A 26,295-nucleotide genomic window follows, 5' to 3' on the forward strand; every position below is an offset into this window, starting at 1 on the left:
CCCAGGGCCACTGCACCAGCCCACCTGAGGTCGGACGCTGGGTCACCCCATGAGCTGACCTGACGTCTCGAGTGTGACAGCTGTGGGCTTGTTGTGAGAATCAAGCTCCAGAAACTGCCTTCTAGGAGACACTGCCATGAGGGTTGGGGACACAGGCCATGGGCCAGGACTGCAAGCCCAACTCACATCAGCGCCTTACAGGAAGACTCAAGTTCCTGCAAGAGTTCCTGCAAGAGCCAATGAAGGCAGCATCTGAGTGGTGCCTGGGGTTGCCCTGGCTGATGCCGGGAAGCAACCAAGCTGTCTTCAGGGGCCTCTGATTGGTCTGGCAGTGCTCTTTCTCCAGGGAAACCCAAGTCCCCTGGTGCTGGATGCCCTGTCCAGCCTCCTGGGCTTCAGGGCCTCCTTGCTTCACGCTTGCCCTATCAGGTCTGGGCAGGTCCAGTACTTGGCCTGTCATTGTCTTTCCAAAATGTGGCCTCTGCTGTACCCTTAGCAAGGTACCTGCGTTCTCTTAGTTATGACAATGCCCCCAAAGAGGATCTCTCTCCTCTAAGGCTTCACAGATGTGTACTGCCAAAACCACAACCCACGAAACAGTTCAGAGTCTAACGCAGAGTGGCTTGTGTGTTTTATCAATGTTTAGATCTCTATGTCTCTGGTGGCTATCACTTAGAAGAATGGACCTGTTGGTATCAGACAGAAATGGACAGCTTTGATATCAAGGCATGCACACATGCACACACAAAGAGGATAATTTAATACCTTAAGTAAATAAAGGACAGAAATTCAGAATAACTTTCTTTTTTCTTTTTTTTTTTTGAGTTGGAGTCTCACTCCATTGCCCAGGTTGGAGGGCAGTGGCACACTCACAGCTCCCCAGTGTCGAACTGCTGGGCTCCAGTGATCCTTCCTCTTCAGCTTTCCAAGTAGCCAGAACTATAGGCGTGCACTACCACACCCAGCTAATTTTTGATTTTTTGTAGAGACAAGGTCTCACCAAGTTGCCTGGGCTGGTCTCAAGCCTGCAGGCTCAGGCAATTCACTCGCCTTGTCCTCCCAAAATGCTGGGATTACAGGCTGAGCCACCAAGCTCGGCCTGGATAACTTTCTAAATTGAATAAACAGTTCTATTTAAAAAAAATTACCACCTTTTCTTTCTCTCTTTGGTGAGGGTTCTTAGTTTGGTATCTGGGAGACTTTTTTTAAACTCCTGGTGAGGTAGAAATCCTGGTTGTAGAGAAGCTAACTATTCATCACGCCCCCCAGATAACAGGAGTAAATGCAATTAAAATGTGCCTGCCTTTAAAAAAATTTTTAAAAAATTTTTAAAAAATTTTTATTTTAAAGATGTGGGATACAATTCAGGGTTAAGTATACAAATGTTCATTATGCAGGTACCCTTGTTGATGAGGTGTGCCCTCCTCCCCGACAGTTTCCCACCACTGCCAATCCCATTCTTATAATATCATGATAATTGTTTAAGGTCTGCTTATGAGTGAGAACATATGGTACTCTGTTCTGTTCTGTGATGGATCACTGAGTATGATAGACTCTAAATCCATCCAAGTTGTTGCGAAGTCCATATGTTTGTCCTTCTTTATGGCTGCATAATAGTCCATTGTGTATATGTACCACATTTTTTTTTCATCCAGTCCAGTTTTGGTGGGCAGCATGGTTGGTTCCATGTTTTTATTATTATGAATAGTGCTGCAATAAACATATGTGTGCAGGTATCTTTTTAGTAGAATGATTTGAGTTCTTCTGGGTATATTCTAAGAGGAGGATTGCTGGGTCATATGGAAGGCCAATTTCTAGTTCTTTCAGAAATCGCCACACTATTTTCCAAATAAGTTGTACTAGTTTGCATTCCCACTAGCAGTGTAGAAGTATTCCTTTTTTTCTCACATCATTGCCAGTATCTCTTGTTTATTTTATTAATTATGGCCATTCTTACTGGGGTTAGGTGGTATGTGCCTGTCTTTTAAGTCTCTTAAGACCAGGCACATTGGCTCACATCTGTAATTCCAGCATGGGAGGCCAAGGCAGGAGGACTGCTTGAGCCCAGAAGTTCGAGAATAACCTGGGCAACATAGCAATGTTATGGTCCGAGTAACCTTCAGCTATTAATCCTTGACATCAATAAATTGATAAGCAGGAAAACTGGTCAAAAGAAGTTTATTTCTGAATTCGAAGCCAGGGAGCAGAGCCTAGCTCCTGGCCTTTCTTTTTTTTTTTTTTTTGAGTTGGAAACTCACTCTGTCACTCAGGTTGTAGTGCAGTAGCACGCTGACTGTCACCACAGCCTCGACCTACTGGGTTCAGGTGATCCTTCTGCCTCAGCCTTTCAAGTAGCTTGAACTACAGGCACGCACCACCATGCCTGGCTAATTCTTTTGATTTTTATTGTAGAGATGAGGTCTCACCAAGTTGCCCAGGTAGGTCTCGAATCCGTGGGGTCAGGCAGTTCTCTCACCTCAGCCTCCCAAAGTGCTGGGATTATGGTCCTGGCCTTTCTAAAATGGTTCTGCTCACTCTTCAGGCTTTATAGTGCACTTTTATAAGTTCAGGGTTGTTGGTTCCTACATATCAACTACGTGACCAGGAGAGTGTTGTGTAGAACTTAAGTCACAGCCGCATTTTGCCGATAATGACATTTATGGTCTACATTTCCTGGCAATGGTTACCAGAGGTATCTCACAGCTTTTTTATCAGTAACACCCAGCAGAAGCGTTAATCAAACTTGCCATAGAGTAAAGGGAGTTAACAGGTAAGACATCATACATTACTACATGTTGTTACAAGCCCAAGTGATACAAATTACAAGACTTAACGATTATACTAATATAAAAGTTAGACAAATCGCAAGATTCTTGATACTATATTATTCAAACCTGTGATTACTAATAGAAGAGAGAAATATAGATTTACATCTCTCAGTTTATTGGGCACAGTCTGCAGGGAAATTAAGGATTCTGTGAAGTCACTCGAATGCCTAGGAGATAAGGGGAAGGAAGCACTCCTTTTGTTAGCTGCCAGGAATGTGGGTGTGTACAGGAGCGGTCAAACACTTGCCGTGCCCTTCTCTAGGGTTTATGGCAATATGGACAGACAATAGCGGGTCTCTGTATAAGCGAGACGTCTCTACAAAAAATTTAAAAAGATTAGCTAGGCATGATGGCACGCATCTGTAGTCCCAGCTACCTGGGAGGTTGAGGTAGGAGGATCACCTGAGGACAGGAGGTCGAGGCTGAGGTGTGCCGTGATCATTCCACTGCATTCCAACCTGGAGTGACTGAGACCCTATCTCAAAGCAAACAAATAAACAAAGGCCCTTAAATGTGTAGTGGTGAGCATTTATGGCAGAATGATGAGGTTGCTTGGCCTTTCTGTACATTTCTGGAGAAAGTGAAGGCATATTTTATAGCTGACTTTCAGGATCAGCTGTCATTGCCCATAGCCCATTCCTCAAAGCTACAGGTCTCAAGGCCTCCTGCTCACCACTGCCCTCCAGCTGCTGATGCAGCGGGTCAGAGATTCCTTGTCCCAAAACCACAACCCGAGTGACAGGGCCAGGCGGCATGCCTGACATCTGGTTCAAGGCAGTTCTGGAAAAGGAGCCAGTCTCAAGCGTGTTTTTCCATGGCCATTGCTGGCCACCTACTGCTGAGAGGATGGCTGTGTTCAGCGGGGATGAGTCTTACTCGAGGCACTGACTCAGAGCAAAACTCTGGCCTTGGAAATGCCAGAGGGTGTGTTTGAGGTGACAAAACCAACTTCAGAACATGAGACCAGGGAATGACAGTGGCTTTCCAGACAACCCCACCTGGCTCTGCCTGGCCATCTCTTGTCCCTTGTTGTGCTGAGAGGTGACCCAGGGGCTGTTCTGGGTGTGTGTGGGGGTCTCACATTCACTTTCCTCCAGAGCTCCCAGTGGAAACCTGTCCCCACTCGGAGCCCAGCCGTCATCTGTCCCTCGAGAGCCACTGGGGGTGGAAGGCATGCCAGTGGGGGCCGGGTCCTGGGAGGGAGGGGGACAGAGGCCCAGGAAATCCCTTGAGTGCCCAGTACCATGAGAGTCCAGCTGCCCGGAGATGGGCCCATGTCTGTAAGTCACAGTGAGGATGCTGTGTGTGATGTCTCTTCCCGACTTGCTGGCTCGGGGCATATCATCAGAGATGTTTGCCCAAGACTAAGATGTAGAAAAAGAACAGCTCGGATGTTGCCTGGCGGGGACTCTTGGCTGCGCCAGGGCTAACCCTCACCCCTGAGCATGTTCCCGCCCTGGTTCTTCCTGGCAGATGGCCATGCCTATCTCTGATGCATTTCTGTCTTTCTGGCAGGAACTCCTGGTAGGCATGCATTCTGCCCACACTGAGAATTTTCTAAAGGCTCAAGAGCTTTCTCTCTGCAGGTAAATCAGCAAAATGTTCTGGAGACTGGGCTCTGTGGCTATCATCTGTAATCCCAGTACTTTGGGAGTCTGAGGTAGGAGGATTGATTGAGCCCAGGAGTTTGAGACCAGCCTGGGCCACATAGCAAGAACTTGTCTCTACAGGCTGCTACTCAGGAGGCTGAGGTGTGAGGATTGCCTGAGCCCAGGAGGCTGAGGCTGAGGTGAGCCATGATTGTGCCACTGCACTCCAGCCTGGGCAACCGAGTGATCGCAACTCAGAAAAAAAAAATAGTAATAATAATTTCACTTAGTGTCATGGTTTGATGCTTAATTTCAGATAAGTTTTTTTTTTACTTTAAAAGAAACTATATCTGGAATAAAAGGGTAGATTAATGACCCACCACAGATGTGAGGTAATATGCCGGAAACTCAGAGTTCTTCAGCTTTGCTGGTCCACCTTGTCAAAAGGTCGTGGTCAACCCAGCTTTCTCTGTGGCCGGCAGCAAGCTGAGAAAAACTAGGTGACAGAACGAGTGACTGAAGGAAAGGACCCAACTGTGAGGTGATGGCACATATCCCAGGAGGTCTCATCTCACAGCTGGTGACCGAATGCTTGCTGTTTGCCAGAGTGGATGCTATGAAGGAGACAGAAAGCATCTAAGATGTAGCCCCTGAGATTGAAGTGTGTATGGTCAGGGGTGGGCCACCGGGGGTGATGTCACCCTGGAGGATATTTGACAAGGCCTGGAAACCATCTGGTTTTCACAGCCAGACGGTGTTGGGGGTGTGGGTGTTAGAGGAAGCCAGGCTGTACTGTTACTTGACCTCATGTTTAAAGTCAGGGCTGCTGATCAATGCTCTGCAGTGCACAGAGAGGCCTCCACAACAAAGAATGATCCAGAGGCTGGTGTGGTGGCTCACATCTGTCATCCCAGCACTCTGGGAGGCCGAGGAAGGAGGATCTCTTGAACCCAGGAGTTTAAGACCAGTTTAGGCAATACAGTGAGATTTCATCTCTACAAAAATAAAAACATTAGCTGGGCATGGTGGCGTATGCCTGTGCTGAGGTGGAAGGAACGCCTGAGCTCAGGAGGTGGAGGCTGCAGTAAGCTGTGATTGTGCCACTGCACTCCATCCTGGGTGATGGAGTGAGACCCTGACTTAGAAAAAAGATTGATCCAGGCTAAATGCCAACAGTGGTGAGATGAAGGCCACAAGGACATGCACATGGCCGTTCATGATGGTCCCCGACTGAGAGCCGCAGGGCAGGAGAATTGTTTTCTTCCTGGAGATAATGAGGAAGGTGACAGTTCTGGCTGGAAAAGAGGTACCACACTGACTGACTTAGAGACAGAGGAATTGCTGGAGTGGGTGGCAGGCCGGAGGCAGAAATGTGCAAGATCTCTGGGAGTTGAGAAAGGGAGACCGCTGGGGCCGCAGGGATTGGTGAGACCAGTCAGGGCAGGCTTGGATCAGGGATACCTGGATCGGGAGGGAAGCTGTGAGGCTGGCAGTGAGGAGAGGCCTTTGTACAGGTGTCCAGGGACACGTGTGCGTGGAATACGTCACAGAGGACCACTCCTTCAGACCCTGGGGGGGCCTGCCTGGCCTCCATCTGTCCTGCACCCCCACTTCCAAGCCCTGAACTCAGGGAGGGGCAACCTCGCAGCTCAGCCTCCTCACCTCTAAAGTGACCCCTGTTGTAGAGGGTCACTAGGAGGACTAAGTGAATTGAGCAGAAGTACCCGTGTGGGTGGGTGTGGGCTCAACCTCGGTTAATGGCAGGTGGAGAAGAAGGCATCAGCCAGACAATGTGAACAGATTGATGGTCAATCAGATGTAGAAGATGAACTCAGCTGGGCGCAGCAGCTCACACTGGTCACCCACTACATTGGGAGGCTGAGGTGGGAGGATTGCATAAGCCCAAAAGCTTGAGACCAGCCTGGGCAACATGGCAAGACCTTGTGTCTACAAAAGTCAAAAAATTAGCTGGGTGTGGTGGCATGTGCCTGTAGTCCCAGCTACTTGGGATGCTGAGGCATGAGGATCAGCTGAGACCAGCAGGTTGAGGCTCCAGTGAACTGTGATCACACCACTGCACTCCAGCCTGGGTAACAGAATGAGATCCCGACTCAAAAAATAAAAAAATAAAGGGAAAATAAAGCCCAGAAAGACTCCAGGACTCATACACAGCCACGGGCAATTGGAAAGGGGACCCGGAGAATTGTTTTCTTCCTGGAGATAGTGAGGAAGGTGACAATTATGGCTGGGAAAGAGGTAGGTTGGTGGCTGAATGATTTTGTCTGTCACTAAGAAACATGTCTAATCAATGTAGAATGTGATTGGTCATTAAATGGCTGCCTGACTTGAATTACAGTCCTGCTTGACTTTCTGTTTTTTTCCCCTTGTTTTTAATCTGTAAACTGTCATTTTGGAATATTTTGAGCATCAGGAAAACACAGAGCATGACATATCAGGCTGGTGACGACTCCAGAAGTAAAGTGGCCATGACATACACCTCTTGTCTTTGATGACAGGGAACAGGTTTCATTGGCATTAAAGCATGAGGTCACAGCTCAGCTTGTCCAACGATTTTCCAAAGGCTTCTAGGTTGAGTGAAGTCTCCCCTGCTTGACCTAGGGCCAAATTGTTCTCCATCTTCCATTTCTGTTATGACTCCCTGCTGTATGTACACTCGAGGACTGGTCTTTCCTGATTTTGAGGATTATTTTTTTTTTTGAGTTGGAGTATCACTCTGTTGCCCAGTCTGGAGTGCAGTGGCACGATCATGGCTCACTGAAGCCTTAACTTCCTGGGTTTAAGAGATCCTTCTGTGTCAGCCTCCTGAATAGCTGGGACAACAGGTGCAAGCCACCATACCCGGCTAATTTTTATTATTATTATTATTTTTGTAGAGACGACATTTCACTATGTTGCCCAGGTTGGTCTCAAACTCCCGGGCTCAAGCAATCCTTCCACCTCGGTCTTCCAAAACACTGGAATTACAGGTGTGAACCACTGTGCCTGGTGGACTTTCATAATGGAATACCTCCCTGCTCTCACTGTGCACTGCTTCCTATTGCTCCTGCTTGTTCTGTTCACAGATAGAGTTTGCATATTCCCTTTAGGACTGAATCGAGACAGGTGGATGCTCTGAGTAAGATTATAATTTGGTGCTCTTTCAGGTTGGGTGTGGTGGCTCACACCTGTAATCCCAACATGTTGGGAGGGTGAGGCAGGAGTGTCCCAGGAGTTCAAGACCAGCCCGGACAACATAGTGAGACCTCATCTCTACAAAAATAAAAGCAAAAAATAAAAAAAACTAGTCAGGCATGGTAGTACATGCCTGCAGTCCCAGCTACTTGGGAGGCTAAGGCGGAAGGCTTGCCTGAGCCCGGGAGGTCAAGGCTGTGATGAGCCATGATTGTGCCACTGCACTACAGCCTGGTGACAGAGTGAGACCCTGACTTAAAAAAAATTGGTGCTCTTTGAAACCTACGAAACCATTCACTTACCACATGTTCGCTGAGTATGTATTTTGTCAAAAACTGTTGTAGCCTTTTGGGATATAATACCTGAGCAAGATATATCCCTGTTTACATTCTAGTGGAGGAGACAGTAAAAAAAAAAGATAAATAAATTGCCTAGGATGTTAGAAAGTGAGAAATGCCATGAAAGGAAGAAACAGCAGAGCAGGGAGAGCCTGTGGTGGGCCTGAGGGGTCAGGGTATGCTTCTGGGCCAATGGGATTTGAGTCAGGAGCTGGAGGGAGTAAACCTGTGGGGCCTGAGGAGAGAGTGCTCTGGGCAAACAAAAACCAGGAGCCTTTGGAGAGCAGGTCTGGCTGGCTCCAGCCGCAGCAATGAGTCTGTGACTGGAGTGAAGTGAGCGGGCGCTTACTTCAGAGGAGATGAGAGAGAGCAGATGGTCAAATTGTGAATGGCCTCCCAGGTGACACCATTTAATAAACAACTTAATAACAGAACAGATGAGGCTTTGGGGTGAATGACCAAACAGTCCAATCCTGCCTGTCTTTTCCATTGCTGTGTTAGAAATTTGCCATTTTATTGAAACCAGATGTTTATTCTGAAACTTTAGGACAAATAAAGAAAGAAAACTATCTATGACTCTGTGCTAACAAATACCAACATTTTTATCAATATATTTTTAGTCCTGCTTCAATCTGTACATTTTTCTAACTAATAGTCTGATATGGAACATACATTGTTATAACATTCTGACTTTCGAGTTCACTATATTTTAAGGATGCCAACTGTTTCTTCATTATATGTTACAAGTGTGTTTCGTAGTTCATGATTATACTTATAATTTTGTTTTTTAAAATATCTTTCAGACTTGCACAACATCTTGTTCATGTAAGGTGTATCGATGTTTATGTTTCCTGACATTTGTGTTTATGCTTAGTAATGCCTCTTCCATGCTGTGCTTATGTAAGCATTTATCTGGAGAAATGGAGGACTTGCTAGGTGCCTGGGAGAAATCTGTGACCCCGATTGAGATGCATAGCCGTTGCGGGGTTTTCAGACAGGGAGTAGCATGGTCCAACTTGGGTTTTAAACGAATCACTCTGGTCGCTGTGCTGAGCTTAAACCACAGGCAGAGGCAGAGGCAGGAAAAAGTTAGGAGGCTGTCAGTGTTTAGGCCGTAGGTGATGGTGGCTTCACCACAGCAGTGACAGAGAGGGAAAGTCATCAGGTTCTGTGAGTGTGTATGCTTTAAATCATGGCAAAATACGCATTACAATATCTCACCATCTTAACCGTATCTGAGTGCTCAGTTCAGTGGTATTAAGTGCATTCACATTGTTGTACAACCATCACCATCATCTGTCCCCAGAATGTTGTCATCTTCCCAAACGGACACTCTTGCATATACAGCAGACCCTCTGTGATCGTGGGTTCCACATCTGTGGATTCAAACAACTGTGGATCAAAAATGGTTGAAAAAAATGCACGGGCATGGTGCCTCCCACCTGTAATCCCAGCACTTTGGGAGGCTGAGATGCGAGGATGGCTTGAGGCCAGGAATTAGAGACGAGCATGGCAACATAGTGAGATCCCATCCCTAGAAAAAGTTAGCCAGGTATGGTGGTGTGCGCCTGTAGTTCCAACTGTCCAGGAGACTGAGACAGGAGGATCATTAAAGCCCAAGAGTTCAAGGCTGCAGTGAGTTGTGATTAGTGTCACATTTCTTAATCATCTCAAGGGAAAGCTGCAGCAACCCCCCAAAGACAAGGCTCACCCAGGATCCAAATCCCATGGAAATGCAGGCATGGCACCTCCCTCATCCCAGCCATGGGCAGTGACCAAGGGAGGACGGGATGAGTGGTGGAAGAGGGTGCCTGGGACTCCACCCCAGGACTTGACCATGGTAGAGGTGGGGGCTTTCGCGGTTGTTTGGTGTGGTTCCCTTGACCTCCTGAGCCCTGCTGGAGGCTGGCATATTGGGGGTTGGGTGGAGGTATGACCACATGGACTTAATCTGCTGACCACATGGTGGCTGATGGGACTCCGGGCATCCCCAACTTGGAGATAAAGTCTACAATAAAGTTTTTACTCAGATGAGAGATGAGAGTGGATGCTGAGGGATGGACTGTGTCTGCCTTCTCCCCCTAGTCACCTGTCCAGCCGTCTCTGCTCCCATGTGGATCACATGCAGCCATGCGACTTCTGCTGGGTGAGGCCGGTGGAGAGCCCCAGCAGGGAGGGAGGGAGAGATATTCATCCTTCTGATGTTTTTCTGTGAAGACTCCTGAGCTGTCTGTGCACCTCAATGGGGATAACTTGCCCTTTTCGATGTGGCCTGCCCTGCAGACTCCCTGTCCCAGATGCAGCATCCTCCATTCCCTCACTGCTTTGCATCTGCAGGTGGTGACACTTTTTCTGGGTTCCTGCCCTGTCCTCAGAAACACTCTGCCTGCATCTCTATGATGACTTCCTTCTAGAAATCAGCCTTCTCAGTGTTTTCCAATTCGAGTGTGTCTTCTGCGTCCTGTTGGGGCCATGGTTCATAGAATTTCTTTCCTTCTCTGTTCCAGGGACGTTAAAGATGACATCTAATCCCATCCTCACAGCAAGCCCATGATACTAGGCCCTCCTGACTACCCTCCAGCTTGCATACTTGGTAATGTTCTAGGTTTTACATGAACCAGTTCAATTCGTCCCCACAGCACCCTTGGGTGCTAGGTATCCCATGTGTCCCATTTTACAGATGAGGACAATGAGGTCCAGGACATATAAGTGATTTACCCAAAGTCACAGAGCTAGAGATGAATTTCTGCCTGATAAGGCTTCTCAAAGGAAGTACTTTTTAGTCGCCATGTGTTTCCATACGGGAAAACTAAGACTTAGAGAAGTAAAGGAACTTATTCAAGATGTTAGTCAGCCACATGGCTAGAATTAGGACACAGGCCTATCTCAACCCCAAGCTAATATTTGGCTGCCTCTATCATATTGTATTTTCGGGTGTCAGTATGAATGGAAGCTGACTGGGAAGGGTCAGTTTTATGAAACAAAAACAACCTTTTAAAATTAGGCTGGGCACAGTGGATCACGCTTATAATCCCAGCACTTTGGGAGGCCGAGGAAAAAGGATTGCCTGAACCAGTGGGTTCAAGATAAGCCCGGGCAGCTTGACAAGACCTCATCTCTACAATAAATAAAAAAAATTAGCTGGGTGTGGTGGTACACGCCTATAGTTTCAGCTACTTCGAAGGCTGAGGTGAAAGGATCGTCTGAGCCCAGCAGGTCAAGGCGGTGGTGGCTGTGAGTGTGCCACTGCACTTCAGCCTGAGTGAGACAGAGTGAGACTCCGACTCAAAAAAAAAAAAAAACCAAAAAAAAAAAACCAGGTGCGGTGACTCAAGCCTCTAATCCCAGCACTTTGGAAGGCTGAGGTGAGCGAATTGCCTGAGCCCCACAGGTTCGAGAACAACCTGGGCAACTTGGTGAGACTCATCTCTACAATAAATAAAAAAATTAGCCAGGCATGGTAGTGCGTGCCTGTAGTTCTGGCTACTTGAAAGACTGAGGCGGAAGGATCACTTGAGTCCAGTAGGTCAACGCTGGGGTGGTTGTGAGCATGCCACTGCACTCCAGCCTCGGCAACGGAGTGAGACTCCAACTAAAAAAAAAATTCAAAAATTCGAGGTCTCACTGTGTCGCCCAGGCTGGAGTGCAGTGGCACGATCATGGCTCATCACAGCCTCAAACTCCTGGGCTCAGGCAATCCTTCTGCTTCAGCCTCCTGAGTAGCTGGGGCTACAGGCATGTGCCACCATGCCTGGCCAATTTTATTTTTTCTGTAGAGACAAGGTCTTGCCATGTTGCTCAGGCTGGTCTTAGACTCTTGGGCTCAAGTGATCCTCCCTCCTTGGCCTCTCAAAATGCTGGGATTACAGGTGTAAATCACCATGCCAGCTTATTCATCGTCTTTAAAAAGGTTAATCATTGAACTTAAACTAAATAAAGATTAAGCTTGACAAGAAAGTGTAGATGTACTAGCTAGTTCTTTTAAAAATATTCAGTATACACACACACACACACACACACACACACACACACACACACACACATATATATATAAATTTTTTTTTGAGCTGGAGTCTCACTCTGTCGTCCAGGCTGGAGTGCAGTGGCATGCTCATGGCCACCCCAGCTGCTGGGTGCTAGCGATTCTTCCACCTCAGCCTTCCAAGTAGCTGTAACTATAGGCACACGCCACCTGGCCTGGCTATTCAGTGTATATTTGGACTTAATCCACAGACAAGTTGAGAGTTTTTTTATTTTTAAATAAAAAAAAAACTTGATGAACCTCATTCAAAATCTCTACCACCAGATTTTCTAGAACACTGCTTCTGGGATCCTGTCCCTGTGTGCCCTTGTTAGCTAACATCAGCCCTGACAAGGTTGAAGTAGTATATGCTGGTCATTCGCAGACGGAGGAAATGCAAAAACCAGACCAGAGCAGATGCGCCTGAGCAGGGAAACCACACTGGTTGGGCTGCCAGGAACTTGCTTGTTGCTTTCGTGGGTTTTTCGCCTCCCCCTGGTGCCAGTGGTCACAGCCAAGACATGTACGCACTTCATAATAACTCACCTCACCTCCAGGGACAGACTCACTGCCATGGACTCCGGGTCGGCTAGCTGCTGAGATGACCTGCTTTTCAGATATCACCGTCCAGTCAGTTTTCTGCGGCTGCTGTGGCTGCTCAGGGCAGAAGCGGTGAGTCCATGTCCGAGGGTGCCTCTGTGGCAATCCATCAAGTCAGTTTCTTTTTCATCTGTTGAGTCTCCAGGTCTCTTTGTATCTACTGTTCTCTCTGCCTGGGAACCTTCTTCCTGTTGAAGGCCCATTTGCTGGAAGGCCTAGACTAGCTGTCGGGTCACCTGTGGTCCTTTCTGGATCCTCCTAGACTCCACTGCACCTTCTGTGTGTTCCACGGCAGGGTGGATTGGTTCTTTACTGGATGTTCATTTCTCATGTGCTGTTTATATGTGTGCATTCCATTCTGGTCTTTTAGCCCTTACTCTTAAAGGGTAAGAATCCTGTCTTAGTTATCTGAGTATATCCCCCAAACCATCAGGGTATCTTACATCCAGGTTCCCAGTAAATGACTGTGTAAGAATTAAATCGAAGGCTCCATATTTTTTTTGATTTTTAATTTTAGATTTATAGGGTGCTCATGCGTATTCCCTACATGTACATACTGTGTGGTGGTGAGATTGGGTCTCAGGTGGCCCATTCCCCAGACAGTGAATGTTGTGCCCCATAGGTAGTTTCTAAACCCTAGTCCCACCCCCACCCTTATTTGTCCCCAGTGTCTATGGCTTCCATTCTTGTGATGGATGGAGCTGGAAGTCATCATTCAAGGCTCCGCTTTCATCATCACAGCTAACATGTCGTGTCCTATATATCAGTTGCTATGCTAAGAGGGCTACGTTTATTAACTCATACAACTCTCAAAACCACCTAGGGTCTTTCTGTTTGTCTGTTTTTTTTTTTTCTTTTACAGTCTCCATTTTACAGATGAGGAAATTAAGGCTTAGAGAGGTTCCATTGCTATCACTCTATGAGATGGTGAAGCTGGGATTCAAACTCATGATCCCAATCACTGTAGCGTGTCTATTAATAATCATAGATACCATCTAATGAGGTCCTGTGCATAACGTAGTAAGCCCTGAGCTAGTCACAGAGGAAGGTTGTCATTACCACAATCATAACTTTATGCCCCTGATACGCACCAGATGCTGTCCCAGGCGTGTGAAATGCTTTCTCAGTTTTATTTTGCAACAGCTCCCTCTGCTCTCAGCATTTCTAGTTCATGGGTGAAGAAACTCAAGTTCTGAGAGTAAGTGTTTTGCCCAAGGAGATGGGGCCAGGAAGCCTTCTCCATGACAAAGCTGTTGGAGAGATATCTGGATGTTTCTACTGGCAATGTGATCATCTGGTGGGTTTAGAGACACCCTTAATCAAAGAATCATTGTAATATGACTGCATTTCAATCTCAGGCAAGTGAGAACACAAGTGAGCCTCAGCAAAGATGAAGAACTTTCAGAGAAACACACTCAACGCCGTAGGGCGTGGTTCAGCAAATTGCCCATCAAGAAGCAAGTGAGTAGCGTTTGGAGGGGATAGGGACAGGGAAGCCTGTTTTTTGGGGGGTCTACATCCCGTAAGGTACTGTGCATCACCAGGCTCAGAATCTTGTGTCATGCTTGGCATAAAGTAAGGGATCAGTAAACCGTGAGTGAATATTCTAGAAGAAAGTAAAAGAGGCCGGGCGTGGTGGCTCAAGCCTGTAATCCCAGCACTTTGGGAGGCCGAGGCGAGTGGATTGCCTGAGCCCTTGGGTTTGAGATCAGTCTGGACAACTTGGTGAGACCTCATCTCTACAATTAAAAAAAAAATTGACTGAGCGTGGAGGCACACACCTGTAGTTCCAGCTACTTGGAAGGCTGAGGCGGAAGGATTGCCTGAGCCCAGCGGGTTGAGGCTGTGGTGGCTGGGAGTGTGCCACTGCACTCCAGCCTGGGTGACAGAGTGAGACTCCTACTCAAAATAAATAAATAAATAAATAAATAAATAAATAAATAAATAAATAAAAATAAATAAATAAATAAATGAAAGCAAAAGAAAAAAGACCAGTTAATATGCCCAACTCTGCTATTTTTAAAGGCAGAACTTGAAAATGGACAATGCAGGAGAAGAAATATTTTCTGGCTACTGCCATTGTGAGGCTGGATTAATTTCCATTCCAGTGTTGGGAGAAGCAGTATTCTTGGGCAGTGTGGTAAACCCAAATGCATGCTCATGGTGCATAAAGGAAAAAAAGGCGGTTTTCGTCCACCAAGAGAGAAAAAAATCTTAAAATGGAACAAAATGATCACAGAGTAAATCATCCTTTAAGAATTGTGACATGAAACCAGGCATGATGGCTCACGCCTATAATCCCAGCACTTTGGGAGGCCGAAAAGGAAGGATTGCTTGAGCCCAGGAGACCTGGGCAACATAGCGAGACCTCGTCTCTACAAAAAAATAAAAGAATTAGCCAGGTGTGGTAGCACATGCCTGTAGTTCCAGCTGCTTGGGAAGGTGAGGTGGGAGGATCACTTGAACCCAGGAGTTGGAGGTTGCGGTGAACTGTGATCATGCCATCGCACTCCAACCCGGGTGTCAGAAATCCTGACTCAAACAACAACAAAAGAATTGTGACATGAAAAAAAGCTGGGCTCGGTGGCTCAGCCTGTAATCCCGCGCCTTGGGAGACTGAGGTGAGTGGATTGCCTGAGCCCGCGGGTTCAAGACCCGCCTGGGCAACTTGGCGAGACCCCATCTCTACAATAAATCAAAAAATCAGCCGGGCGTGGTAGCGCGTGCCTGTAATTCCATCTACTCGAAAGGCTGAGGCGGAAGGATCACCGGAGCCCAGCAGGTCGAGCCTGCGGTGGCCGGGAGTGGCCACTGCATTCCAGTCTGGGCAACACAGTGAGACTCCAACTCAAAAAAAAAAACAAGAGAAAAGAAAAAAAATCCAATGGAATGCTGGCAAGAGAACTTGTGGTCTCAATATTTACAAAACAATGAGTGCATTGCCGGGTCTAAGTGCTTCTTACAGTCGATCACTTTATATTATTCCACCCAGGCTCTGCCTCCCTGTGGCCGGCTGGCAGTGTGAGGCACAGGTTTGTGTCTCTGTCCCTTTTTTAGCACCCATTACTAAGACGACAGTAAAGCAACCTCTCCCCTTGGTTTTCACAGTCCAGCCGTGTGCAACCATCAACGCGAAAGCCGCTGCCTCCCCTCCCGGCCTCCGAGGCTGCTGAAGAGAAGATCCAGGTCAAGGCGCTCTATGACTTTCTGCCCAGAGAACCCTGCAACTTGGCCCTCAAGAGGGCAGAAGAGTACCTGGTTTTGGAGAAGTGTGATCCTCACTGGTGGAAGGCGAGGGACTGCCTGGGGTAAGACACACGACTAGGCCATTGCCATGTTCCTTCTCCTCAGCCTCCAAAGACAGTCCACTCGGGAGACTGCTGAGTGGCTCATTTCCTCTGGGTTGTGACTCTTCCCTTTGCATGACACAGAACCTTCCCTCAGCCCCCACCTCCATTCTGTGTGAGCAACCATCGGGTCACAGCGACTTCCAGCCAAGTCTCCGGACACACTTGGCTTCAAGTTGTGAGCTGTCATGCTGTGTGGCTTTGGGCAAACCACTTGCCCTCTTGGGATTTTCAAGTCTTTATTTGTAAAATGGGAATCATAGTTCCTACAATATAGGTTTTTATTCCCTTTTGTACTTTCTTTGGGAATTTGTCTTTTTTTTCTGTGACATTCTAAGGTAAGAACAGAAATCATGTCTTACTCACTTTTCTATTTGTACGATGACTAGTTTGGAAGGAAACATGGCAGTAGTTGCTGAATTGAACTGGAAAGAAGAAAGACCTTTGGTATAAGCAGGTTTCCTTGTGTCAATTTCAGATGTGGGGTGGAGGGGACTAAGGTCTGACTGGGATCCTAGGTACTGAAGAATTCTGAGGAGTATCTGGACCCTCGAGAAGGAAAGCCTGGTTTTAGCTCCTGATATCTGCCAAGATTTGGAAATTATCAGAATCTAGCTTGGTGCTGTGGCTCACACCTGGAATCTCACCATTTTGGGAGGCTGAGGTGGGAGGATCATTTGGACCCAGGAGTTTGAGACCAGCCTGGGCAACATAGTGAGATCTCATCTCTACAAAAAAAAAAAAAAAAAATTAGCCGGGCATGGTGGCATGTGTCTGTAGTCCCAGTTACTCGGGAAGCTGAGGTGGAAGGATCACCTGAGCCCAGGAGGTTGAGGCTGTGGGGACTTGTTATTGTGCCACTGCATTCCAGCCTGGGCAACAGAGTGAGATCTCAAGTTAAAAAAAAACACAAACTAAGTGTTATAAGGATATAAATGACATATGTCTTTCCTCAATTATATTTTCCTGAGGATTTGGCTCTCTTTATGGTTCTTAGTTTGTGCATAACATGTGATGGTAAATTTCCAGTGGAAAACAGGTGTTAGTAGGTTCAGGACTGTGTGATTTGCCACACCTCCGGTAAAACATTGACATGACCCAGGCTTAAAAAACACTATTAATTTTTTAATTTCAAAGTTAATAAGTGAACAGAGTTTTTTTTTAAATGACATGCAGACATTACAAATGATGTCAACATTCTGCTTTTCCACTCCCTCCAAATCCAGTCTCTTTCCACAAAGTAGACACCATTACCCATTTAGTGAGCTCCTGTCCAGATGGTTTTCAATGCCCTTGCATACACATATCAAGACATATGGTGTTGTTCATTTCTTTCCCTGAATCTCATATTCTTTGTACATTGTTCTGTGACTTATTCTTATTCCTCAATAATATATCTTGGAGATCTGTGTGTAATTGCACATGTTGGAGAAGGTGTAGGAAAAGCAAGATCCCTCCCCTGCTGATAGGTGTGCAAGTTGGTAATTTCTCCTCAAGGGTCAATTTGTCATGTCCCCTGGAAGGTTCGCATATTCGGCAACTTAACAGTTCCCCTGTCCGCTATCTGTCTTAGATAGATATTCCTACTTGTGCACAAGAGGTCATGTTCAAGGATTTCTTCACAGCACTGCTTGTAACAGGTGTGTGGCTGGACCAGGATGTCTGTACTGGGGAACACTCTGCTGCTGTGGAGAAGAACGAAACCAATATCTTTGTAATTGTTGTGCTTTGTAATTGCTGGTCATTATGACATCAAATGATCATTTAAGTGCCCCTTTTTCTCCCTGAAGAGATTTTGGAGTCATAAAACCTCTTGAACTGCTCTCAGAATCAGGCCAGATACAGTGACTCATGCCTGTAATCTCAACACTTTGGGAGGCTGAGGTGGGAGGATTGCTTGAGGCCAAGCGTTCAAGATCAGCCTGGACAACATAGCAAGACCTCATCTCCACAAAAAATTTAAAGAAATTAACTGGGTGTGGTGGCATGTGCTTGTAGTTCTAGCTACTTGGGAGGTGGAGGTGGGAGGATCACCTGAGCCCAGGAGGTCGAGGCTGCAATGAGCCATGATTGTGCCACTGCACTTCAGCCTGGGCAACAGAGTGGAACTTAAACTAAAAAAAAAAAAAAGTTGGGATCTTAGTGCAGTATTTATTATACAGAGATTTTTGTTGAGTTGGAAATGAAAATAATTTTATCCTCTTTAGCAACTTAATCAGTAAGTTGAATTTGATATTCCTGACATCCATGAGGTGTTAAAACGACTGTTGCCACAATTGTGCAAAGTGTTTTAATTTCTGCTTTGTCTTTTGTTGTAGGAATGAAGGTTTAATCCCAAGCAACTACGTGACTGAAAACAAAATCACCAACTTAGAAATATATGAGTAAGTCTTTTCCAAAACATGCCCTATGGTTAACCTGTGGAAGTCATGCGTATAGATACTGTTTTTTGGTTTATAAAAGGAAAAGAAAGTAACACATTTGGCAGCTTTAGCAACAGAGACCTTTGATCCTTATCATTGTTGATTCTGAAACTTCTTTTTCTTAAGCTTGCTTTTGTTTTGTGTTGTATGGCCCCGTTTTCTGTTTTAACAGTGACTGAGGGAAACCAAACACTCCATCTGGCACTTGTTTTACTTGACAGCTTCACTGGAAAACTTACTTTTAAAGAATCACATTAATTTTTCAATTAGTGGTAGATTGGACTTACCATGTAAACAAATCACTTATGTCTTGGCTCATGCTTTTTTTCATATGTTTTAGAAATAGCTGCAGATAAGAACTAGGCTAATGCTGTAGTCTGGAAGAAATTTTGGCATGTTCACTAGAGTTCTGCTTGAAAACTATTTTTGGACCAGGTGCCATGGCTCATGCCTGTAATCTCTGCACTTTGGGAGGATTGCTCCTGAGGCCAGGATTTCAAAACCACCCTGCACAGCATAGGGAGGCCCTGTCTCTACAAAAAATAATTTTTAAAATTTGCTGTGCATGATGGTACATGCCTATAGTCCTAGCTAGTCAGGAGACTGAGGCAGGAGGATCGCTTGAGTCCAGGAGTTTGAGATTGCAGTGAGCTATGATCATACCATTGTACTTTAGCCTGGGCAACAGAATGAGACCCTTTCTCAAAAAAAAAAAAATTAATTTTTGTTACAATTCTAGATTTTGAAGGTGGAGTCCTTCTCAGTCACCTTTTTAACCTCTCATTCTGCAGATGAGAACCTGAGGCTGGTTAATTATGGGTAGAGTGGCAGAGCTGGGGACTTTCCTGTGTTTTTTATGAATTTAGACTTTCAGTTTGAGCACTCTCTCCCTCCCCTGACCTTGGTACTTTTATTGCAATTAGCTCCTGCTTCCAGCAGGTGGCAGGATGTCATTTGAGTTGAGGTATTAAGACTCATGCTTTTCTGAGAACCAGGCAACGAATTTAACAGAATGAGAAGCTTTTTAGCGGGCCTTGCTGCTAACCTAGGCCCACCTGTAGGCCCAGTTCAGGCCATCTCTCCCTAAAACTTCCAATTCCAGGAGCTTTGGGGATCATGTAGACTTTGTGTGTGTGGGGGGGAGGGAGATGACCTCAGGCCATATGACACACCTCCCTCACTTGACTGGACATCCCCCTGGGCTATTTCCATCCTTGCTATCAAGTCACCCTCCTATGGGCCATCACAGAGTCACTTCTCTCCTGCCTTCACTCAGCCTGTTTTGTCTTTAGTGCAAACATTCAGCTCTGCCTTGAGATTCTAGTCTCCAGTAAACACAAGGCCCTCAGTGACTGAACTCACCTTCCTAAAAACAGCTTACAACTCTCCACTGTTACTCAAGAGGACCCTTCCATGGGTTCTCACTGCTAGCCCAGCTGAAGCTGACAAGACAGGTGTCTTGCAAGACCAGGTCAGAAGAGGTTTTGTGTGAAAATCTCCAGCTAAAAAAATTAGCAAAATAAGCCTTTTTTTTTTCTTCATAGCATTACCCCAGTTTGAATTTTCCAGGCTATTGAAGGAGACATATGGGGGCAGGGGAAGACTCCCCAAAACCAGAATTATCTTCGAGGGGGTGGACCCCTTATAACATAGACTTTACCCCCTTGGTAAGTGTTCTAAGAACCCATCAGCATCAGTCTACCAGCTAGCATTGTTAGGAGAAGCTGATTTTGGTTTCAGTGAACTTTTTTTTTTTTTGAGATTCTTTCAGTGTGATTGCCCATTTCATGTTGAGTGGTTTTCGAGCACACCTGCCCACACTGTGCTGAGTCTTCAGTGATTTTTGACCGAAAACAGCATGACCCCGGTGCCCCACCCTCCCTATTCACCTGATCTCACCCCAAGTGACTGTTTTCTGTCTCCTCGAATGAAAAAAGTTCTCAAAGGGGAATGTTTCACCAGCAGAAGCACTAAAAAGCATCAAAATGGATGAATTCAAAACCTGTGTGAACAGTGAAAAAGGTGTCTCGATGGGTGTATTGCATCAAATAAAGAGGACTTTAGGCTGACTGAAGTTTAAACATGCAAGAATAAATACACAAAGTTTAATATATAAATTCCAGGTTTTTTGTTCCCTCTTCATATGTGAATACATCCAACACAGTGCCTGGGGCTTATGGATGGACACCCTCTGCCCTGCAGTGCTGTTTTCTTCCGCTGTGTAGACTAGGCTCAGACTGGTGATGACAACTTATATATATTATAGACACTGAGTCGTCTGAATTAAATCATGTGGGGTCACAATTGCCACCTCTTTTCCTTGGACCTTGACTTTTGTGCCTTTTTAAAGATCATCCTTTTTTAATGACTCTAGTTATGGAAAGACTCATTTTTAGTTTTTTTTTGCTGCTTTTAAAACTTTTTTTTTTTTTTTTTTTGCTTAGCTGGGTGCAGTGGCTCATGCCTGTCATTCCAGCACTTTTGAAGACAGACGTGGAAGGACTGTTTGAACCCAGGAGTTCGAGACCAGCCTGGGTAACCTAGCAAGACTTCATCTCTACAAAAAATCAAAAAATTAGCCAGGCGTGGTGGCAAGCCCCTGTAGTTCCAGCTGCTTGGAAGGCTGAGGCAGGAGGATCACCTGAGCCCAGGTGTTCGAGACTGCAATGAACTGTGATCATGCCACCGCTCTCCCACCTGGGCAACAGAATAAGACCCCAACTCACAAAATAAAATAAAATAGAATAAAATAAGATAAAATAAAATAAAATCTTAAATTATAGATGAAATAATTATCACTAAAATTTATTGATCACTTACTCTGTGCCAAGCACCATTCTACTGACTGTAGAGAAATTATGACCCTGGGTCAAAGTACCAAAGCATGGACTTAGAAATGGGGGTAACATGGCTCAAATCCTGGCATCACTGCCGACTAGTCCTTTGGCTCTGGGTAAAGTTACCCAACATGTCTAAACCTCCCAATGATCTGAAGAGTGGTGACATAATACCTAGCTCATGCAGTCCACAGCAAATGTTCAATACATTCTGGCGATCATTGTGATTTCGGTGAACTGTGAAACTAACAGGAAGGACATGCACATCTGGTCCACCTTGTCTGGTGTTATAGGTGTGCCGCACTGCTTAGTGATGTCAGTCCTGGATCATGGTATCTGTTCAAGCTGCGTTTCCTCTACACTTCCAATGTCACACCAGAGGTTGATTGTTCCAGGCACTGTGGATACAGCAGGGGACACACAGGAGCAGTCCCTGCATGTCGGAAACTCACAGTTTTCTGGGGAAACAGATATTAAACAAACCTAAATCCACAAATGAATACATGATTCTAAGCTGGACTGTTATGAAGGCACAGTATAGGGCATTGTGGGAGAAAACAAGAGAGGGGATATCATGTAGATGGGGGCTGTTGGGTGGGGGAAGACACTTCTGAGGAAATGGCTTAAGGTCTAAAGAGGGTAGCAGGTAGTGTGCGGGGGATGATGGGGGAGAATTGTTGTGTCAGTGTGGGCTTCTGGCATCTCAGGGGAATGTTGGGGCAAAAATTTAGGGCTACTTTGGCTTTAAATGAATATCCAGATTATCAACATTACAATGTAAATACCTAGTTTTCTGCAAGTCCTCAAATTCATCTTATAAATCTTGGTCTACTATTTGGTCTACATAAGTAAAAACAGTCACCTCCATTCAGACTCAACCTTCCAAATGTCCTTAAACAATCACTCCTGGGTAGAAGCTCAGTTAATTAAATTTTCGTGATCTTTAAAAAAATTGAATAAATTCAATTTTCTTGTAAAGTACATCACACACTTGACAGGGCAAATTTACAGTTGTGATAAGCCCTATGTAAGCCTCTAAATGATCCTGGAAACCCAGAAAATTAAACCTATAAATGTGGGAAATCAAGTTCTGTTGATTGTACAAATATCATTTAAAAAATTAGTCATGTTCTCTTCAACTTCAAATGGCAAGTGTAAAATTAATTATGCATTATAGATCATAGGTATGAATCTGATATGTGAGATTCTCTTGAAATTATAGAGACTTGAAATACCAAACATATTATTCTGAACTTTGCAGAAGTGTGAGTTGGATTTATTTTGTTCTCTCTACACTGAATTTTTAAACTTCTCAGCGTTAGAAAGTTATAAGAGAAGCAGGTTTACCTTCTCAGATCTGAATTAAAAAAAAAAAGCAAAACCTTTCCAACTTTTATCGTCTGATTTACACAGATTAAGTTCTGAAATACCGTGTTCCCAACCTCCCTAATTTTCACCCAGTCAAACTCTTTCCTATCTGATAGAATTCTGCATTGTTTTAAAGGGTCTTGAATTTAACATATACTTTTTTTTTTTTAGTAGTCCAAGTTGGAGTGCAATGGTGTGATCACAGCTCATTGTAGCCTTGACCTCCTGGACTTAGGTGATCCTCCTGCCTTAGCCTCACAATGCAGTAGGACTATAGGCACACTCAGCTAATTTTTGTATTATTTTTGTAGAGATGAGGTCTCACTATGTTGCCTGGGCTGGTTTCAAACTCCTGGGCTCAAGCGATTCTCCCACCTCGGCCTCCCAAATTGCTGGGATTGCAGGCGTGAGCCACTATACCTGGCCAAAATTTGTCACACACTTTTGTCTGGCTCTTTAGTTGTGACTTTGAAGTCATTCCAATAACACCCACTTATGGATAGATTTTTAAAATTTCTATTTAAACATAATTAACACATTTGCCTATTTTATTTATCACTCTAATAAATGAATACAAAACAACAACACACCACCAACACAATAGCAGGTGAAAAACACTGTAATACAATTTATTTTAACTTTTGTCTTCTTGAGTATACAGTCTTGGCTTTTCATAGATTCAACTTATTTTCATGAATTATAATCATGATTCTCCTTGTAATTCCAAATTCACAACTTAGCCAGTGGGGGCTCCTTTAAGCTGGTTTCTTGTGCCTAATTCTGACTCATTTATTTCGGAAGAATTTCTTCTTTCCACAACAAGAGGTCTCAGACTCATCTCAAAATTCTTTCCTCCAGAAAGAATATTATTAAAATGAATATTAATGAATATTCATTAAAATGTCCCAAATGATGTTCGCCGTTTAACGTTTCAGTTACTTTCATGCTTACTAGTGATGGTTAGTCAATGCTGTGCTTGGAATCAGCTGTACCATTCTGGATTCTTCATGGCTCATCTTTCCAGGAGTGCACTGGCATTTTAAACACCTGACCAATCTAATCTGGTGGCAGTTTCCACCACTGGGAATGTCCACGTGTGAGATGACTTCCATCCTCTGGATCAGACACAAGAATTCAGCCAATGTCTGCCCACCACAGTGACTACTAGTATGTGATTATATATGCCTTCTTCTGGTTGGGCATGATGGCTCATACCTGTTTCTCCAGCACTTTGGGAGGCTGAGGTGGAGTAATTATTTGAATCCAGGAATTTGAAACAGGCTGGGGCAACATAGTGAGACCCTGCTTCTACAAAAAATAAAATAAATTAAATCAGTCAGGTGTGGTAGTGGGTGCCTGCAGTCTCAACTACTTGGGAGACTGGGGGAGGAGGATCACCTGAGCTCAGGAGGTTGAGGTTCAGTGAGCTGTGATTGTGCCACCGCACTCTAGTCTGGGCGACAGAGTGAGAGCCTGGCTCAAAAAAAAAAAAAAAAGTGCTTATATATATACAACCTCGATCTCCTGGGCTCAGGCAATCCTCCTGCCTCAGCCTCCCAAGTGGCTGTGAATATGTGTATATATGCCTTCCTTCCACTGCCACAGAAACAGTATTTCTGGTAATAGTATTAGGTTAAATTTAAAAAGTCTTGACTTGAAATGAAAGCTTTTCGACATTGCATTCTTTCTCTCTCTTATTCTACCATTTTCCTCTCTCCTTCCTTACTGACTAGCTGTTGTCATGTCAGACTCTGTGTTTGACTTATAATGTTAATTATGCTTACTGTGTGTGGTGCTGATGTTATAAAACCATTTAGGGACATGTTCCATGTAGAGAAATCATGCATATGGGGGCAGGAGAGGCTTGGTGGGCCTGAGGAAGGAGAGAATCTCAGTGTGGTGGAGCTTAGTGAGTGAGGGGACATCGAGCGAGGCAAGGGTGTTTGGGGCGGGATCACGTACTGGGTGTTTCAAGGACTCTACTAACTCTGTTCCAAGGTAAATCCCTCGGAGGGTCAGGTGAGCTAGAATGAACTTTGGTTTTGGAAAGGGCAGCACAGCACATACAAAAACATGCAAAGAAAATGTTCTTGAGAGGAAAGAAAGAAATGGATTTTTTTAGTCTGTCTGCCAAAACTCAAACAGTATTTGTTGAAGACGATGATTTCTGAACTACATACCAGCCATAGAAATTTTTGTTAAATCATTCAAAATTGTATACTGTGTGTCAGAAAGTTGAATTGTGAGATGGTGCAACAAAATTGAAATTGGCTTGAAAATAAAATGGTATTAAACTTAGCTAACCCATAATAGTATAGTACTGTTTATCTGATTTATTTTAAGCACTCAACTTTCTAAAATCAGTCCTAAAGTAAGTTCTTAAAAATGAAAAATAAAGCAGCTTTTTTTCTGACAAAATTGAATATAAGTAAAAATAATTTTTATTGCTTTTGCAGGTGGTACCATAGAAACATTACCAGAAACCAGACAGAACGTCTATTGAGACAAGAGGTAATTGTGAATAGTTTTGAAATTTCAAAGGTACATTATAAAGACTTTCACCAGCTAAAAAATTGCATTACTTCTTATTCTTTCCAGTTCGAAATGAAAAATTAAAAAAAAAATGTTTAAAGATGTGGGGTATAATTCCGAATTAGGTATACAAGTGGTCATCATACAGGTAAAGTATGGGTCTCCCTTTGGTCCACACTTCACCTGGTTTGAGATCAGGCACCAGTTCCAAAATATGATTACAACTTTATCCCCACTGTACACTGTCTGATAAGCAGTAAAGCAGATACATCTGTATTAGATCATGTTTCCATTGACTTCCATCAGGAGTTCAGAACCATGTTTCTCCTGAAATGATTTCAACTCCAATGTACCGAGACTCCTGCATTCACTCTGCTGTGCTTTCTGCTGGTCTGAGTCGCTCGTGTAACCTTTGCATCAAAAGCAGTCGACTGTGCACTCTATCCTCATGAACTTGGCTTAGACTCATTAAAAACGCAAATACAGGAAAACACATGGTGCTGCAGTTTCTTTGTTCTTTGGAAACAAAGGAAAGAGAAGGGTGGCCAAAATATCAGACTCAGATCAAAAGTACTCATGTAGGTCAAACCAAAACAAAGCTGCCTATAGTTTAAATTTCCAACTGTCGGTAAATATGAATTGTGGGTAAATGTAGAGTCAAAACCAGAAACGAGGTGAGAGGTGTGTGTGTCATGATGCACTGCTGCTGGACATAGAGGGAATCGAGAAATGGGATGAAGAAAAAAAAAATCAGTTCTGTAACCAAAATCTCAATGCCAGTGATGGCTCAGGATACGGGGAAGACCCACTGAAGGGCACAGGACCTGCCCTCCAGGAAGGTGCGGATGGAGGTAGGACAGATTTGGCGTCATTTGCTAGGAGGAAATTGAGTGTGGCAGCAAACATACCATCTGTCGGGCAGAGTCTCTGCAGGGATAAGAGCTTCTGTGTCCATAAGGAAGCCAGGCAAGACAAGGGTCTCATCTTCCTACTGTGACCAGAACAGAGAATTATCCCACTTGTCCACAACCTGGACGGAACAAATATTATAATCGGGCCACAGCAGTTTAAAAAATAAATAAAGCCAGGCTCGGTGGCTCAGCCTGTAATCCTGTGCCTTGGGAGGCTGAGGTGAGTGGATTGCGTGAGCCCACGGATTCGAGACCCGCCTGGGCAACTTAGCGAGACCTCATCTCTACAATAAATCAAAAAATTAGCCG

General features: G+C 44.8%; 1 protein-coding gene across 1 annotated transcript in view; it reads left to right on the forward strand.

Moving 5' to 3' along the window:
• Positions 1-12,569: 12,569 nt before the first annotated feature.
• Positions 12,570-26,295, forward strand: part of TXK (TXK tyrosine kinase) — a 55,543-nt gene continuing 41,817 nt past the window's right edge. The window contains exons 1-5 of the mRNA XM_008062551.1: positions 12,570-12,640; positions 13,927-14,029; positions 15,677-15,876; positions 18,234-18,299; positions 25,000-25,054. Of these exons, the coding sequence (XP_008060742.1) occupies positions 12,570-12,640; positions 13,927-14,029; positions 15,677-15,876; positions 18,234-18,299; positions 25,000-25,054 (495 nt within the window). The remainder of the gene's footprint in view (positions 12,641-13,926; positions 14,030-15,676; positions 15,877-18,233; positions 18,300-24,999; positions 25,055-26,295) is intronic.

Source organism: Carlito syrichta, unplaced genomic scaffold, assembly GCF_000164805.1.
Source record: "Carlito syrichta isolate Samal-C Ts95f unplaced genomic scaffold, Tarsius_syrichta-2.0.1 Scaffold305745, whole genome shotgun sequence".
NCBI classification, from domain to species: domain Eukaryota; kingdom Metazoa; phylum Chordata; class Mammalia; order Primates; family Tarsiidae; genus Carlito; species Carlito syrichta.